A 17,679-nucleotide genomic window follows, 5' to 3' on the forward strand; every position below is an offset into this window, starting at 1 on the left:
TTGATACAGTTCCAGAGCCGGTGAAAAGCGATGGTACTCCAGGCATGCGGCGCAGGGTCTTCAGGGAGCTGTGCACGGGATGCAGAGCCCTTGCAACAAGGCTGTGGCATGAAGCCGTGGTGATGGGCGGAGGTGGCCCAGCTCCCTTTCCCTCCATGTCTAGGTGTGGCATGGCACTTACCTGTCCTGACGCCTGATCAGGGAAGAGATTGAGCTAACAAAGCTGACGAAGGAGGTTGCTCTCTCCCATCAGCGCATTTCCACCCAGTCCATTTCCTCCCCAGTTTAGACCAGCATTCAGCATCCTCCCTGTTCCTGCCTCTGGCTGAGGATTTCATGGGTTGATGAGCTGCTTTGCCAGGGTCACCCGGGAGGCTGCAGAGGTTGGTACAAAGACCCCCACAGGCCTTGATGCAAGGAAACACCCCGGCATTTAGTACATCATAGCCTGGAGGGTCTTGCTCCACCAGAAAATATGCCCAGAGTGGGGGGATCCCGCGTCCAAGCTGAACAGCTGGGATGGGGCGCTGACACCCACCACAGGGCCAGGCAGGGACCCCAAGTCTGTGGGGGACTGCGTAGGGTTACAGGGACCAGGAACTGCCACTCAGGACTGCTCTGCCACATCCTGGTCGTTTACAATCCTCCACAGCCCCCAGTGTCTGCATTGCACTGGGGAGGAAGAGGAGGAGACGTGCTGAATTGGATCTCCACTGCTGGCTGCGATCTGCAGCCCCTTGTTGGCAGGGCGGGGGCCCACTGGAGCCATCGCCGCAAGGGGTGCAGCCACCCGCGCTTTCCCGTCGCGTTGGCGATGCCGCGTGGGAACGGGGCGCAGGGCCACCCAGGCGCCCTTGCGGACGCACAGAGCCGCTTTGTCCGAGGGCAGCCACACAGACCCACAGAAACGGCCTCTCTCACAGCCAGGCACAATTAAAAATCATCGTAAGAAAGGAACGCTGTAAAAACTGGGTGTGTGGGGGGGGAAGAGCTCTGTGAGCAAACGCTCAAAGCCGCACAAGAAGGAAATAGATTATGATCTCCCTAACGAACTGCAGAGTTAATCAGCATGAGCAGGAGCAATTGTGAACCTAGGTTTGGTGCAGCGCTTGCTACCAGTGCCTGCTTTCAGAGGGGACCTTATATGAACGGGGGCTCTGTGCCCAGTGCAATAAAGAGTCCAAAGTCACAGGCGAATAGGCCTATATTTAAACAGAGGTGTTTGAACAAAATAACTGCGATGCTGGCGCTTTTTGTGCAGGGAGGGTTGCCAGAAGACTTGGCTTTTGTTCTTGGTCTTTCAGGGAGCAAATTAACTGAAGGGGACAGGCAGGCCAATGTTACTGAAGAGAGCTGACACATCCACCTGCTCCTGGATCGGATGGAGATGATCCAACCGCCTCCGGGAATCTTTTTTATCGCCTTCTGTGGACTTTGGACCAGATCCTGAAACAGGACTCCTGAAACAGGGAGTCCTGGAGACCAAGGGCAAGAACCTAAACTAAGTCCAGACAACGGTTACCTTCCTATACAAGCAGTTAACTGCTGGGAGGTGTTGGCCCACCCAGAGTTCCCGAGTCCCCTTGAGGGAAGGCAGTGCTATAACTTTGTTACTCAGCGACATTAAAGCCCACACAACCTCAGTGGGATTGGCTCTGATTTAAGCCAAAACCAACTGAGCCGGTTTGGGGCCTAAATAATCTATTCACCAGGGCCAAAAATACACCCTACATCCAAGGGTACCTAAACTTCTGAGGGAACATAAAGAGTAGCTCAGCTTCCTTCTAATCCTGTTTTTATCTGGACCCAGAGACTTTCCTGTTGCCTGCCCTGACACACAGAGGGGGATTCAGCATCCATGGCCAGTTCACCAGTGTCTATGCCCCTCTTGGCCCTCCAGGGACCAAATCAAAATTCACTGGGGCCTCTTTCCACTGATGGTGTCTGTCTTCTTTTAATAGGCTCTTTTCTACAGTAGGAACCAAGACCCTGGATTGCAGAGGAGGAAAGTTGGTATCTGCAGGGCCATGGACCTGCGAGGAAGGAGGCCTCCAGGCCAACAGCTCTAAAAGTTTTTATTGCTTGTTGGTCTCTGCTAACATCTGCATGACTCCAGTGACTAACAACCACCTTAAGGGAATGTATGTGTTAGTTAAAGACTCCCTGGCCTTCCTGGTCAGGGCTGAAAGCGCACAAGGCCCAGGCTAGCACAGCCTTTCCGAGGTGGGCGGCCAGAAGGCACTGCTCAGTCTGTAGAGGCTGCCCTGGATGCCGTCTTCGCAGGGCCCACGCGCTCAGGAGCACAGCAGATGAGGCAGTGGGCAACTCCCAGTAGCAACCAAGGAGAAATTGCAGTCCTGGACCTTGTGATCCAGAGCCACCAGTGGCTTCTCTAGACAAGGCCTGCGGGGTCAAAACCAGCGTCCAGCCTGTGGGGAGTTGTCTCCAGGGTGCACACCTGGGCAGCCCAAAGGAAATGGCCCCACTGCCTTCTTCCCACACTGGGCATATCTCTAACCTCCTGGCAAGTTGTGGCTGCAGCCCTTGGCTGATGGAAATTGAAGCATCTCTGCCTGGATGACTTATATGTAGTCACCTATAGGCTCTGTGCTGGCCTCTGGGGCAGATGATGCCACACAGCATTTGTCTCCATCCAGAGATGGCCATATTGACTGTTTCGGCTCGCAGGGACGTGCTGGGCCCCACAGGTTACCCCTGGGCTCTGCCATGCTGCTGGGCTAGTTGGAAGGCTCTGTGGTCATGATGTCTGCATGCGGAGGCTGCGACGGGCTGCTGTTCCCACCATTGCTCACATTTTCCTTGACCTCGTCCCTTGCAGGGTCGCTGCCTTTATCCTCCACTTTCTGCTTGAGTTTGAGAGAGGAATCTCTCCGGAAAAGGAGGGGTTGGTAGCCAACGAAGCCTCCTCCACTCACATTTGTACGCTTGTCTGGGGACAAACAGAAATGGAATATTATTTTCCTAGGGTGAGAAGACAGTGGCAGTGCAGCCAGGAGCCTCTATATCATTTTAAGTCTTTGCCAAACACTCTGCGGGCAGGAGGGAATATTGTCAGGGTTAGGGAGGGGAGCTGTGTGAGCGCACAGGGAGTGAGGTTAGAGCACAGCAGCGGTCACACGAGCTGTGGTAGCAGTTTGTGGCATGAAGTGAGGACAAACCACATCACACTGCTTGGGATTTGGCTTGGAAACTGCGTTTGAGATCCTTCAGCTAAGGAAATGGGACACAAGGTCTCATATTCGGAGTTATTAATGTAGCTTGTCTGACAGATGGGTCCTTCCAGCCCCCTGGCCACCCCCCAAAGAGGGGAATACAGTCAGGAGACTTGCCAGCAGTACTGAGATGTGTCCCAACACAACCTCATTCAAGAGCAGCAGAAGGAAGGTGTGATGACCTAGCCCAGCATCTTACCTCCTGGCTCGATAGGGTGCATCAGTCGATTCATCTGGACATTCCAGTGCTTGACGTTGGTGCTGGCTTGTCGCAGCTTCCGCTGGGCCGCCTGGAACGAGCCAGAAGAGAGGGATGAATCAGCCGCCCTACAACCACGGGTCCGGGACCACTGGCAGGAATTTCCCTTCCCTGAGTAAGCCTGGATTTGAGGCTTCCTCTAGGATGGAGACTGAACTCACTCTCCTTTTGACCTTCTAATCCACGTGCTCCTCCCCTGCTTTTTCCTGCTCAAATCCTCCCCTCTCCACACACACTCCCAGTGTTGTTACTGGTGCTCTCTGTAAAGACACCAGTGCTGTCCCCCTGGGGCAGGACACACTTGTCTCACTTCAGCCACAGACTCACCCCGTGCATATGCATGGCACAACTTATAAAAACTCAGAGCCACATGACAAGCAAATGCCAGCCTGGTGGTTTCTCTGCCTGCCCCCAGAGTCAGCCCTGCAGGCTGCGCTGTCAGCAAAGTTCTCACAATAGCATCTGCCAGCACAGCAAAAGGGGGGGGCGAAAGCGCCTCAGCCTCCTCTCCACTTCCCCAGAAGTCGCGAGCTGCACGTGGTGCAATGCTGAGGCGGGCACTGCTCAGCCAGCGTTGCATGCTGACCCTCAAGGGCGAGGGACACAGCTGCTGAGGCTGATTGCTCTTCCCAGCCAAACCTCTGGGCTACTTTCCCTGCTGCAGCTAATATAATGTCCTAAATCCAACTTGGCTACACCAGGGTACCTGAGAACAGGCTCCGTGTCTGGCACAGAGGATGATCCCCAGAGCCCCTGGGTTTTCTCTAGCATGGAGGTAACTCCGGGGAGAGCTAGGAAGTCCCCTGGGGCTCACAGCAAGGAGGAAAGTGGTGCTAACGTGATGCTCACCATGACGTCTTGGTCCGCCCGCTGCCTGTTCACTCTCACTTCTTCCAGCTGCTTCTGGGCCTCTTCCAGACACTTGTTCTTGTTCTCCATCTCCTGCTTGAGGACTTGCTTCTCCATTTGAGTTTTGATTATGTATTCCTCTTGCTCTTCCTTCAGCTTCATCAGCTGCTTCAGCTTCTCCTCTTCCTCAGCTAGTAACCTGTTGTGAAAGTGCAAGAAGTGATTACATCCTCCTCCCAGTTCATCACCCACTGACGCGCTCGCAAAACGTCACTGGCAGCGCTGGGTATACGCAGCGGGCCATGCTGGGAGCCAGCCTGCTTGGGCTGCGGTGAGGTTGTCAGTCTCTCTCTGCAGCCCCGATGGCAGGAGGGCAGAGCGGAGCCCCGGCGAGCAGGCGAGGGCAGTCCCATTGCGCTGGGGCTGTGTTTGACAACCCTACGCCCAGCCATTTCCACGGGAGTGGCACTGACTGAAGAGGGGCTGGGACGCGCTGGTCCTACCTGGCCTGTGCATATCTCACAGACTCCTCGTCCTGCCGCGCTTTCACCTCCTGTTGCAGGGCCTCCTGGAGACGCCCCTGCATTTCTTCCAGCTCCACGATGCGCTTGCGCTGACGTTCTGCCTCCGCCTCCTTTAGGACCATCTCCGCCTGCATGGAGGCACGAGCCTGCGGCAGGGAGGGGAGCCGTCAGTGTGGGTGGCTGGGCACGCTGACTGCCACCATCCCCAGGGCCCCAGCAACAGCGTGGAGCCCTCTTGCCCCTGCACCCCTGGGCAGATGGGCTCGGATGTCTCCCTCACCATGGAGAGCCTGTGGAGGTAGCTCCAGAGCAAGGCCATGTCACTGCTCAGGGAGACACCACTTCCTTGAGAGCCTGCCCCATTGCCCATCAGTTGGAGAGAGCTGGGACAGTCAGTGGCACTGGCTGCAGGGACAGAAAAGGGCTCCCTGTCCAGCACTGTGCCAGCACTTGCCTCTCACCTGCCCCCAGCTTCATAGACCCCAAGGCAAGTTGTCCTCATATCCTGCTCCTTGGGTATCTCACGCACGTGGCAGCAGCATTACTGCAAGAGGGGGGTGTGCTCCTAAAGGCACATTGATCCTCCAAATCTCCTGAACCAACGTGGGCAAGGGAAGGGACTGGCCATCCCATGTGTGACGCTGCCCCCATGGCAAAGCACCCACCTGCTCAGCCTCCCGCAGCTGGATCTCCAGCGTCCTCTGCATCTGCTCGTGCTGCTGCCTCCGCCGCTGCTCCTCCTCCTGCAAGAGCAGCTCTGCCTGCCGCTGGGCCTCCTTCAGCAGCTCCAGCTCCTGCAGCTTCCTCTCCTTCTCCTCCTGGAGCTGCTTGAGCCGCTGAGTCTCCTCCTCCTTGGCTGCCTTGCGCTGCTCCCGTTGCTCCCGCTGCTCCCGTCGCTTCTGCTTCAGGTCTTTGTGCAGGGACTTCTTGCCCTCGGCCTGCAGCCGGATGGCTGTCTGGATGGCTGGGGAGGGAAGGAAGGACAGTCAGCCAGGCTGCCTCCCCGGCCATGGGAGCACAGCGCGGTCATGCCAGGGAGGGGGCACAGGGCCAGCGTGGGGGCACAGACCTAGTGTCCACTCCTGGCGCTGCCGGGTGTCGGAGGCGCTCATCTCGTACGTGCGGGAGGAGGTCTTCACGCAGAACATGCACCTCTTCCCGTCCCGGTCAGGCAGCACCTGTGGAGAGAGGACAGTACTACCCCAACTTGCCCAGGGTAGGGAGCAACCAGTGGGATGAGGACCAAGATAAATCCCCAGATCCACCCTCTCACCCAACAACTGTTCTCCTGCCTGCTGTGTGCAGGCCTGAAAACTAGCAAACTCATGCCACATAATCCACTACTTGTCACCTCTGGGCTTCTTGCAGCAGGAGAAATCCCTGTTTCTGCTGGTCTTTCTCTAGCTCCCTGAGGGAGCTTTTCCAACTTTGTTTGGTTACAGGATTGGCTCTTCCATGCTCATGGACATGAAACCACTGCAGTGCATTTTCAGGTCCCCCTTCCCAGGGTCCATTAGCCTCTGTCCCAGCTATGCTAGGTCTCGTGGCATGGGAGCTGAGTGGGAGGCATTATCCCTCCTGCCCAACAAACCCTCAAGCCATGTCCTGGGCTTTACCTCCACGCAGCAGTGCTTGTCTAATGCGATGCTCCCCTTCTTCTCCTTCCGTTCCTCGCTCATGTAGTAGGACAGGACACTGGGTTTCAGCGTGAACCACCGCTCCGACCAGTTCCTCCTCAGCTGGCCCTTCTTCCAGAGGTAGCCCTGCATCCGAGAGAGCCAGGGATCACTGAAGGTGGTAGGAGGGGTGTCGTATAATGGCATCATAACCATGTCCGTGTAGAGGCAGGAGAAAAATAGAAACATCCCCCCCAGAGAAGAGTCCAGTGTCGTGCAGGGACCAGGGGAGGCAGGAGTATGTCTGGGCCAGCTGCATGGGGTTGTCACAGCCTTTCTGACCCAGCTGGAAACCTGAGACCAGCTCCTTGCGAAACAGGCTGTGTCCCAGGACACAGGGCCCCCCTTGCCTGTTTGAGCACGTCCTCGATGACCTCTTGGTACACCTCCTCCACAGCCATACTGACGGCCTCCTGCTCGATGCCTCGTAGGAACCGCCCGGAGTTCACCATGTCCAGGAACTGCCAGACCGTGAGGCCGCCCTGACCCTGCGGCTCCTGGGAGAGGTAGTCGTCCAGCTCGCAGGAGTTCAGCTCCACGTTCATGGCCGCGCAGATCTTCTTCAGCAGATACTCCACCTGCGGGGACAGGGAGCTCAGCCACGGGGAGAAGTGAGATCCATTCCCACCCCACAGCCGCTGACTTGGGCCACTGAAACCCATTTCGGAGGGCCCTGGGCCACATCCCTCCAGTCACAGAGTTATCGCCCCTTGCGATGGCTGATGGTAATGTTTGAGCTGTTGCAGGCTGCAGGCAGACTCAGGAGGTTGGTGAGGGCTAGTGCTCGTGAGGCTTTTTTCTTTTGATCACAAGGCCTAGGTGTTTTTGGATTGTTTTTCTGAAGAGTAAGAAAACTCTTCAGAAATGGGGTGCATTAGGGAGACTAGACCAATACTGGTCTCCTCCAAACCTGACCCACAAAGCAGGTGTCTCAGACCACTGCCGTGACCTCAGTACCGCTTTGGTTTCCCTCTCATATAGTGACATGTTGCCATAAAAACACTGGGGAGGAGCTGGGGGAAAGGTCCCTGCAGAGGAGATGAACCTCATTAGGAAACAATGTAAACAAACTGCTTTAAAAAGAGCTACAATTGCTGAAAAATAACATGATGCCATGAAGACTTATTTCAGCTCAAGTTTTGCTGTCAGCTGTCACAGCCTAGCTGCGGATCTGGGACCCAAGAGGTGTGGGTGACTCTGCTGAGAGCCGTGGGGAAAGGTGAAACACAGCAGCGTCCCCACGCCCGGATGGATTTTCCCCTCATCATCTAACTCGGAGAAGGGAAATAATTTTAATTTAGGGTTATTTTTTTTCAAGCCCAGCTCAGTAAGCAAAAAGATGATTCAGTTTGTCATGGTCTGAGGAACAGGAAATACCTCTCCCAGGGAACAGGAAGTGCGGTTGCCTTTGTACATCTGCGCAATGCTGTTTTTTTCTTTTTTTGCCCCTTTTTTTTTTTGCATTTTTGCTGATCTCTAGAGGAGATGGTGCAGAAGCAGATGGCAGCTGCTCGCCCAGCTCAGCTTGGTCCCTTGCCAGCGCAGCAAGGCCTGGGAGGTTGCTTTGGAGCACGTCCCTCCTTCCCGGATCTGTCCACCTTCCCATGGGGTTTTAATCTGCCCCCCAGAAATGAGAAAGCTCCCCTCCAAATGCGGCGTGGAATTTAGAGATTACTGTGAGCGGCTTTGCGGAGTGGCCTGGATACCTCGCTCTTAACTCTCCAGATGCTGGGCAGGGGGTGAGCACACGGTGACAGCGGGCACGGAGAGGGACAACCGATTCTGCTGCCTTCATGGTGGCAAAGGCTGAGAGACACAGCCTGGCATCACGCACAGCTGTGCTGGCAGCGATTGCACAGGGAGCATCTCCATCGCAACAGCAGCTTTCAAGGGTTTCTCACTGTCTTCTCTTTCTCCCCCATTAAAATCAGAAAGAGCCCTCCAACACCATGCTCTACTCAACCCTTGGATGAGCTGCAAGGACGTCAGGCAGGGAACTATCCACAGCAGGGAAAAAGGAGTTGAGCTGTAGACGCTCCTTGGTTAGGGATCTGAGAACTGGCACATTCATTTCACAGCTGGGAAAAGAGCTCCGTTGCTGGCATCATCTTGGAGCCACAGAAAGGCACTGTGGCACCAGCCCATGCTCCATCCTCCAAGGTGTCGATACCTTAGAGGCTTCAGCATTTCGGAGAGGTCCTAGGAGTTGCCACCAGGTCACCCTCCTTTCCCTGGGCACCAGCGTGGCTGGGGCCATAGCTGGGGGTGCCCAGGGCAGGTGGCTGTTCCTCCCATCCTGCTCGTGGCCTGCTTTCTCTCTCACACCCAGGAACACCATGTCTAGCAGGATGTGGTGAAACGGGAGAGACATGCCAGGAAATGATAACGGGACATTTCAGCCCAAAACCAGCTCTGCCAGCATACAGAGCCCTGGGAGGCCAGGAACAGAGTTGTGAGTGAGGCAAGCAGGAGGAGAAGGCAGTTCCTACCTCGTCTGGCACCATGACAAGAGGGTATTTGTCTTCAGACAGGAAGTTGAAGAGACACCAGAGCTTGAAGGCATCTTGGTGGGACACAACGCTGTTCCCGTTCCGGTCGGGCTTGTAATTCTTCTTCGCTGTCAGGGTCCAGCAGAGCTCGTCAAAGTTTTCTTTGACAAAAGCACCTTCCTCCACCTGCAGCCAAGACCCAGAGTGGTGAACGTACGGCTACATGATTACAGAGCTTCTGGGGGAAAACGCTGGAGGAAGGGCAAAAACTCTTGCATCGGAAATCTCCTGCCCCTTCCAGAGAGAAGCACTGACTGATTTATACATGGGGCAGGAGAAAGGGATTTGCACATGGTTACAGGGTGTAACCGAGCACTGAACCCAGGAGCCCTGACCCCCTGTGCTGGTATGCGTTCAGCGCAGATCCCCTTGCACAGGCGACTAAGGCACACTGGCTGGTAGGGAAAGCGCTCCGGGATTGCTGCAGCACCTGGGCATCGCGGCACCGCATCTGCCTTGCGACTCGGCCAAAGATGACGCAGCCCTCTCTCAGACAGCCTTGGCAGGCCTGCCGCGGCGTTGAAGTGCCAGTAGGCAGCGGAAAACGTACAGCAAAGCACACTTAGCATTCTGGTGGGCTCTCCAAGTCCACATCTCAAAGGCTTTCGTGGCTTTGGGTCAGTGGAATTATCCCATTTTATCAAAAGGAGGAAGGGAGGCCCAGCAAAGGGAAGAGATGTGCCACAGACAGGCAGCAGTGGAGGCGGGAATGAAGCCTCCATCAGCCTCGGCCTCGCCGCCTGTCCAAGAGCGACCACCGGTATGAGAAACCTTCACCAGAGCTGGGCTCCCTGCGTCGCTAGTAACTTCAGTGAGTTCGGTGACTAGTAAGTTCAGCTCTGTGAAACACAGGTGAACTGTGACAGGGACCAAACTCGTTCGGCCACGTCCGGCCGCTCTGTCCTAGCGTTTGCCCGGGAGGGTCCCACCGTGCACGAGCTACGTGCAGACAGAGCGAGGGTCAACCACAGTCTGTGATGGCTGAGCTGGAGAAAAACCTCTGGGTCCTGGGGTCCAGGAAAAGCTAAAAGTCCCACTTACTAGGAAAAACCACTTCCCCTTCTCAGTTTGCCTCTGGGATTTTATTAGCCATGGCGAAACCAGCAGAAGGCGTTTTAGAAAAGGTCGTCACCGAAAGAACCACATGAGAAACTGCAAGGATTTGGGTCACTCGGCAACAGGAAGATCGGGCAGGGCTGACCTTGGGCACAGCCGGTGGCCCCACGCTGAGAGACCTTCTCGCATCGCCGCTGAGGTTTCAGGCTCTCCAAACTGCCTTCCTAAGGCAGAGGGAGCAGGAGGAGGCTCTGCCCTCTCCCTGCAGACCAAATCCCTGCAGCCGCGATGAACGTGAGGAGGCAGCACTGCAAGGGGCAGCTGGGCGCTGGGCTGACGCAGTCCGGCCCCCCCGGCTGGCTCGGGGCACTTGAGCACAACCTGCCCCAGAGAAGTCTCAGCTCTTTTGCACGTGCTGCTGCTTGGGCTGAATAACAACCTCTAGCGAGAGAGAAGGTGTCCTGAGCTGAAGGCAGAGGCACGTCCTGGCCTGAGTGGCTCACACCAAAACCTCTTGCCCGGCACACACCAAAACCGGGACTCTGTGGGCTGACAGAGCCGCACGGTTCAATCTGCACGGCCTCAGCCCTTTAGGACGCGGCAGGGAAAGGAAGGGTTACTGCACCCAGCTCTAGGCCCCCCTGCTTTCAAGCGCACAGTGGAAGAAAGTTGTCAGTCATTTTTCCTCTCCCCGCATGCCCAGAGGAAACGTGCACCGAGCCGCAGAGCCTCGCCGCGCAAAACAAAGGTGCCTTTGAGCCATGGAAAAAGAGAGAAACCCACCCACTCCCCACCCCTTGGCACCCCCAGCATCCCCGGCCTCGGCTCCTGCCCCAGCACCCCACCCTCCTCCGTCTCCTCCGCTTTCTGCCAAAAGGCCGAGAGGTCACGTCTCAAATTCGAACAGGGGTGGAGAGGAAAAAAGGGCTGGGACAGACCGCTAGGTTTCCTCTGCCCGGGCGATTTCTCTCTCCGAGCCCTTTAGGAAACGCTGACGCAGATGCGCCTCCAACCAGCGCCCCGACGGAGCGGAAGGGCTGCTTTGCCCTTGCCAGCGAGACCCCGGGCTCTGAACCTTCCTCTCTCCTTTTGGCAGTCAGCTGAGCGCTCCCCCCTCTCTCCGTCCCTCTGCCTCTCCCCGGGGCACGGGACCTCCACGCTCTGTCCCGGGAACCAGGAGCTGTTGCTGCGGGTGCAGGGGGGCCCGGGGATGCCGGGGGGCGAGGGAGCAGACGGCGCACAGCGGGGCTCACCTTATCCAGGATGTACTTGTTGAGATAGGGCATGTAGCCCTGGCTGGACACTGGCCCGTCGTCGTCATCCCGGAAATGCTCTTCCAGGGCCACAGGATCGTGGGGGATGCGCAGCACCGTGTACAGGTTGTGAGACAGCACCTGGCGGAGCACGAGGAGGAGAGGAGAAGGGCTTTCGAGGGTGAAACTGCTGACCCTGCCACATCTGGACGCACGTGCACATCTGGGACACAGCTGGATGGGGCCCAACACCCCACCTTCCCCCTATGGGTCCCACAACCCACCCCAGCCTCCCCTTGATGCAGCCACATCACGGCGTGGCTTGGGCTTGGGCGTTTTCAGCAGGGTGGGGGAATATTCCTAAATATAAACCTTAGATAACCAAACGGAAACAGCCCCAAAGGCATTTGGAACTGAGGATTTTTTTTTACTTTCATTTCTCTTCTTTCTTAGCACAGAGGGAATTTTTATTTTATTTTTTTTAAAGGGACCGTTCCAAACATTACAAAGCAAACAGGGCACAGTTTGATCTAGAAAGGAAAATAAGCCGCCCCAATCCACGCTGTTTGGCAGCTGCCTCGAGGGATTGCCTGAAAAAATAAGTAACTGCAACGTGCTCCACACCGGTTGCCGCGTTGCAAGCCAGCAGCAGTCGCTTTGTGCGACTGTGTCATTGAAAGACACCGAAATGAAAATTAAAAAAAAAAAAGTAAAAGAAACTAAGGAAAGGTTTTGTTCGGAGGGGCCGGAGGGGAAGGCGGCCAGCTTCGCGGGGCGGCTCACGACCTGTCTGGAAACGTCCTTCCCCTGCGAAACGCCGCCGGAGGCCTCGCCAGCTGCTGCGCCTTGAAACCCTCCTCGCCCAGCCGGATTTTTGCTCGCTTTTTTGCCCTCCGGGCTGACGTTATCAGCGCGGCTCCACCCGGCCTCTAAACTCCGCGCAGGGCCGTGGCCCCAGGCGCCCAGTTTCCCGGGGATGGGCACCTGGACTACATCTCCCATGATGCATAGGGCAGCGCCGCCAGCCTCCCTGCCTGGAAGCCGTCGCGGTGCATCATGGGAGGTGTAGTCCAGGCTGTTTCCTCCCTCTTCTGTCAAACCGTTGCCCGCCATGAGAATGTGGCTTGTTGCGTCCCAAATTCACCATTTTTCCAGCCAGCTTGGCTCCTTTTTCCCCTTGCCCTTGGCTGCCTGCAGCCCCACGTGCCATCTCCAAAGCCCAACGCCTCCCTGAACGGAGCAGGGCCAGAGAAGAAGCCGGCCCCGAGCCTCCATCCCACCATGCGCTGCCTCAATGGCGCTCGGCCCCCACCTGACGCAGCCGCCGCCGGGCAGCACGGAGCGGGGCGGGCAGGAGCCAGCCCACGAAGTGACCAACGCCGCAGCCCCAGGCAGCGAGACAAAGCCCGGCCGCGGCCCGGGGAGCCGCGTCGCACCCCACCGCCCCACAAAACGCCCCCCACGTCTGGCGAGCTGAATCGAAAGCAGGGCAGGGCGGGAAGGAAGAGCCCGGCCCGGCCGATCGGGGGCCTCGGCGCCGGCATGGGGCCAGGGCTGCCGCAGCCCACAGGGAGAGGACGGGGGGAACCCCCCTTCCCAGGCCCCAAAACAAGGGGAAAAAAGAAAAAAGCCGGGGGGGGTGGAGGGGACAGGGTGCTCCGAGCGCCGGCGCAGCCGCCGCCAGCGAGAGCGGTTCATGACTCAGCTTTTCCGCCTCGCCGCGCGCGGGCAGCGGTGGCAGGGGGAAGCGGGCGGCAGGGCACTGGGGCCGGCCCATGGGCCGTGGGCTCCCTTCCGCCGGCGCCCAGCCTCGAGGGAGACTTTCACCCTTGTTGGCACCGATGAGCTGCTCTCACGCCATTCCTGTTACTGGCCAGACTGGGACTCACCAGCCTGGGCCATATTCGATAAGCACAGGAGCTTTCGGGCCGAGCTAGGTGCCTCCTTTCTGCCCCCAAGACCGTTCATAAACTGGCCATGGTGAGCCAACCCCGTCCACCGAGACCTTACTTAAATCCCGAGTCCTGCACAGATTTCCGGCGAGAGCAGCCTTCCCAAATTAGGGTTTGTGCGTTTTTCCAGCAAGGTTCCCAATCCCAAACAGCATGCAACCAACCCGACATGCTGAGGCAGGGCCTGGCTGAGAAGCAGCAGCTTCCAGCACCCTGTGCCGGGCTGGGACTTCATTTTATCTGCTCAGCCCTTGGCCTGGTCTCTGCCTTGTCCCCTGCAACCTGGAGCTGCTTGTGCCCTGCTCCCATGCGGCAGCACCTTTCCCCACTCTGCCAGGGCTTTGCTGTAGCCGGCAGGCTCGGGAGGCCAAACTGCTCCTCTCCTCTCCCTCTGCTAACCGGGACAGGACTAAAGCGGAGCTGCAAGAGGGAAAGCGCCAAGATGGTGCAAGAGGAGACCACCCCGCGGTGCCCGCCTGCCTCCCTGGCACAGCGCTCTGGCATGACCGCGGTGAAACGCGCAGCTCTCCATGCACCTGGCAAGCGGGAACCGCATCCTGCATCACAGACACCTCAAACAGACGGGAAATAGCTCTCCCAGCTCTCTAAGTGTGGATGTGATGGCATGGGAAAGATAAACAGCTCCTCCAAAACCAGACCTGATGTGTGCCCATCCTAGGAACAGAAACACCCAAGGTCTCTTAACTCCTAGTGTGTAACCACAAGACTGTCCTTCCTTCCTGTGCACATGCACACCTACACTCCTATGTACGTATGTGCATACTTGCATATGCACCTACATATAAAGAGCTAAACTACTGAACCCAATAGCTTCCCACGGCTGTGCCATCGAGCTTTGAAATGCTGCTAAATTTACTTATGCAACCGTCTGAAAAGAGTTCAGAGGAGTTTTACGCCCAGCTCCCGTCGGCTTTCTTAGAAGCTACCAGTAAAAGCCAGCGCTTGGCTGGTGGGGCCAACTGCGCTTTGTTTCCATAGGTGCACGCACGCTCCATGCGCATCAGCAGCTCTCCCACCCTCGTTCAAGACCCTTCTTGTAGCAACACGCCTGGCCCAGGCAGCAGAGCACAGCCAAGCATCACCGTCTCAACGCAGCCCAGCTAGGAGGAGTTTCCAGAGGACATGGCGACCGCTGCTTTAATTCCTTACATGCTCAAACTATCAGCCTGCAAGACTGAATTTCTTCTGCGCCGAACCTACAGGCAGAAACCCCAATGCTGGCTTGTGTAGGCTGGGGCAAATCTGGGCTTCTCATGAGCAGCCAGTGTTTTGCACCGAGAGGCGATTGAAATGAGGTCTCCCTTGCCCTGAGGCAGGTGGAAAGTTATCCACACTGAGATTCATCACAGTAAAAACACACATTGGTGTTTCCGACACGGTACACGCACAGCACAGTAAGTCCAAAGAGCCTCTCCCCCGCACAGACCCAGACTCGCCTCCAAGCATTCCACTGCCGTTCCCATTTCAATGCTGAAAGCGTGGGAAGAAAGCCAGGGGCAAATCTCCCTTCTGCTCCGAAATGTCACTCTGGAAAAAATATCGCTGCGGAGATTCCCTCCGCGGCACATTCCGACGGAGCCCAGCGCCCCTCGGCCCCGTGCGCGAGGTGGGTTTGCAGCTCCACCTTCCCTCCTGCACAAGCTCTCTAGGAAATTGCTGCTAAAACTAGGGTCTTTGTGGCCTCAACGTCACCAGCAGCGATAAAGAACTTGCAAGACAAATGCTGTATGTGCAACACCAGTGCTTTCAAAGTGTGATTGCACGTTTGGGGCCGAGAGCAAGCCTGGTGCCGGGCTTAGGACCCAAAGGCAAACTGGCAAAAGTGCCCACGTGCCCTAAGGGCAGGGAGGTAACTCAGGAGAGCACAGCACCCGTTTCCGGGGATTAGCAAAGGGAATTAGGCTCTGGCCTACTTTGGGATTTTCTTTAATTCCTTCAGCTATTTCTACAGTTTTTGGTGCCTTAAAAAATTGTAAAACCAGCCCTTATTTAATGGCTCTGAAGATGCTTGAGGCTGAACGGCCCCTGGGCCCCATCGCAGCCTCGTGTCGGCCCTGCACAGCCGCGCTGAGCAAACACAACCCGATTGCTCCCGGTCGGAGACGCCGGGGTGCACCCACATGAGCCTGGCTCCCAAACCACCACGTGCAACGGGTTTCTTCGAAGCAGGTTGAGCAGCTCGCGGCTGGGCCACCAGCTCAGCAGGAGCAGCCGGGCTCCCGCTGCTCCAGACCTGTTCAGACAAGACTCTCATTTTTGGACAAAACACTTCCCCCTCGCCAAAGCCCAGTGCCTTCCCTGCGGTCTCTCCCAGGGGAACCCCTCAAAGGCAGAGGGAGAAAGAAGAAAAGAGGTTTCTTTCCATCGCCTCTTTCACAACACATCTCCCGAAGTTGCAGCTGCTGCCAAGTCCTCCTGACGCAACGTTGCACTGTGTTTTGCATGTTTCTAGCTCAGGTTCTTTCTCCGCATCACAACCCCCTGCTCCAAGCACCATTTCCAACCCCGATGCCAGCGTAAGAACAAGAACGCGACTTTTAAGCAGGGAAAAAAAAAATCACAAAATTTTCAAAGGAAAAAAGTCAGTAACTATTGTAAAAGCGGAGGAGAAACCTGGTGGATTTGACGAGACCCAGACGAAAGGCTTTAAAAAGCCATGAGAGTGTTTAAGAAGTGCCGAACTCAGGAGCCTTCTGCAAAGCTTCCAAAGAGGTGGGAAAAGAAGCAATCAGAGTTTTTGAGAAAGTGATATGTTATTTCTGGCCAGACCACCAAGGAGTTTTATTTTTGAAAGCGGTCTTCCTCTACCTATCTACCCACTGCTTGAACAGGAAGGAGAAACGCGGGTGCTCAGACGAGCAAGAAAATACACCCAAGATACAGCTGCTACTTGGGCACATGGAAGTGTACAGAAGTAAAAACACCTCCAAAAATTAGATTTCTCCCCGAAGATTTTCACCAACGGGATACATTTGAACATTAACTCCCTGCTGCTCCCCCCCCCCCTTTTTTTTTAAGGCAGGTGAATCAGAGACAGAGAACTTCACTAAGCGTGGAGGAGACAGCGGGGTCTTGTTAATATTTAGCAATTCTTCCAATCATCCCATGGAAAGCCAGGGAGCTGCAAAGCATCACTGGAGCCACTCCGCACCCCGTAAGCTGCCCGCAAGCCCGGAGGCGAGGCAGAGCCGAGGCACGCCGAGCCCCAAGCCGCCGGTGTGCCGTCGGACCCCTCGGTACTCACTTTGAGCTGGGATTTGGACACTTTGCCGCTCTTCTCCACGTCCAGGGCCGTGAAGGCGTACCAGATGGATTTCAACAGCTCTGCTCGCAGGTCCATGGCTACAGGCGCTGATGACAGAGGCTGCTCTGTCAATGTCGAGAATCCGGTTTCAGGAAACCAACTGCCTCGACAGCTTTCGGCAGCCGGAGCTTGCGCGAAGCAGGAGCGCCATCTGCTTGGATGTGCCTCGGAGAGGCCAGCGGCCCCCTGCCATCTTCCTGCCCGCCGGTCCCCCGGGCACACACCGCCTCCAGCTCCCGGCTCCCCATGGCAGGCTGCAGGCAGCGGATCAGCTCCCGGCACGGCGTTCACAGCTAAACAGCTCTTGATCTGCAAATACTCAGCGCGCCGTCCTGCACGCTCACCTTGTGGTTCACGGGGGCTGACGTCTGCTGCAGACACCCCTACTGCGAGCCTCTGCCAGGCCTGGAGCACCTGCAGAGGCAGATCCCAGGGCTGAGGGAAGGCAAGAGGCACTTTTGGGCTCGCTTGGAAAACAAGCGTGAAAATCCGAGCGCAAACCGGGCAAGGATTCGTAATCCTTTGCAATCTCAGCCTGGAGATCAAAAGGTTTCTCAGCACTTGTTCTGCAGAGAAATCCCCTCCCTACACAAAGTAGCAGCTTCCTCTTCTCATATTTAAATTGAGAGCTTCCCCTAGCAGCAGCACAGCCCGTGCCACACGTGAAAGCTCCGGGCCTGCTTGTTTTGAGCTGTCACACCAGAGACGGCAAGCTGAAATCTGCCTGCTGCAGCCCTCCCAGGAGGCGTTATTGGAGCGGCATGCTCAAACCTCTTCCCTTGCAGAAGCAACCCAAAAGCACTTCTTGGGTATATACAGCCAATAAATACCTGACTACTCGGAGCCTGCGCTGGCATTCTCTGTGCTAGCTTCATCCACAAAATGTCCAGGGGCAAAGTAAACACCAGAGGTGCCAAGGTTACTTCTGTGGGCTTGAGGAAGCCAGCCTGCCCCAGTAGGCAGAGAGGATTTTAGGATTTTTTTAATTTGCTCCCTGAACTTC

The 17,679-nt window shown here is 56.5% G+C and overlaps 1 protein-coding gene across 1 annotated transcript; it reads right to left on the bottom strand.

The window, feature by feature from the left end:
* Window positions 1-1,226: 1,226 nt before the first annotated feature.
* On the bottom strand, window positions 1,227-16,828 carry DEF6 (DEF6 guanine nucleotide exchange factor). The gene is made up of 11 exons (XM_013946624.2): window positions 16,617-16,828; window positions 11,400-11,540; window positions 9,031-9,216; window positions 6,892-7,119; window positions 6,482-6,628; window positions 5,935-6,043; window positions 5,531-5,829; window positions 4,845-5,011; window positions 4,342-4,540; window positions 3,433-3,523; window positions 1,227-2,950 (listed from the first exon to the last, which is right to left on the bottom strand). The coding sequence occupies exons 1-11, from the start codon at window positions 16,710-16,712 to the stop codon at window positions 2,739-2,741; spliced, it is 1,875 nt and encodes a 624-aa protein (XP_013802078.1). The 5' UTR covers window positions 16,713-16,828; the 3' UTR covers window positions 1,227-2,738.
* Between the last annotated feature and the right edge of the window lie 851 nt (window positions 16,829-17,679).

This window comes from Apteryx mantelli, chromosome 25 (genome assembly GCF_036417845.1).
Source record: "Apteryx mantelli isolate bAptMan1 chromosome 25, bAptMan1.hap1, whole genome shotgun sequence".
NCBI classification, from domain to species: Eukaryota; Metazoa; Chordata; class Aves; order Apterygiformes; family Apterygidae; genus Apteryx; species Apteryx mantelli.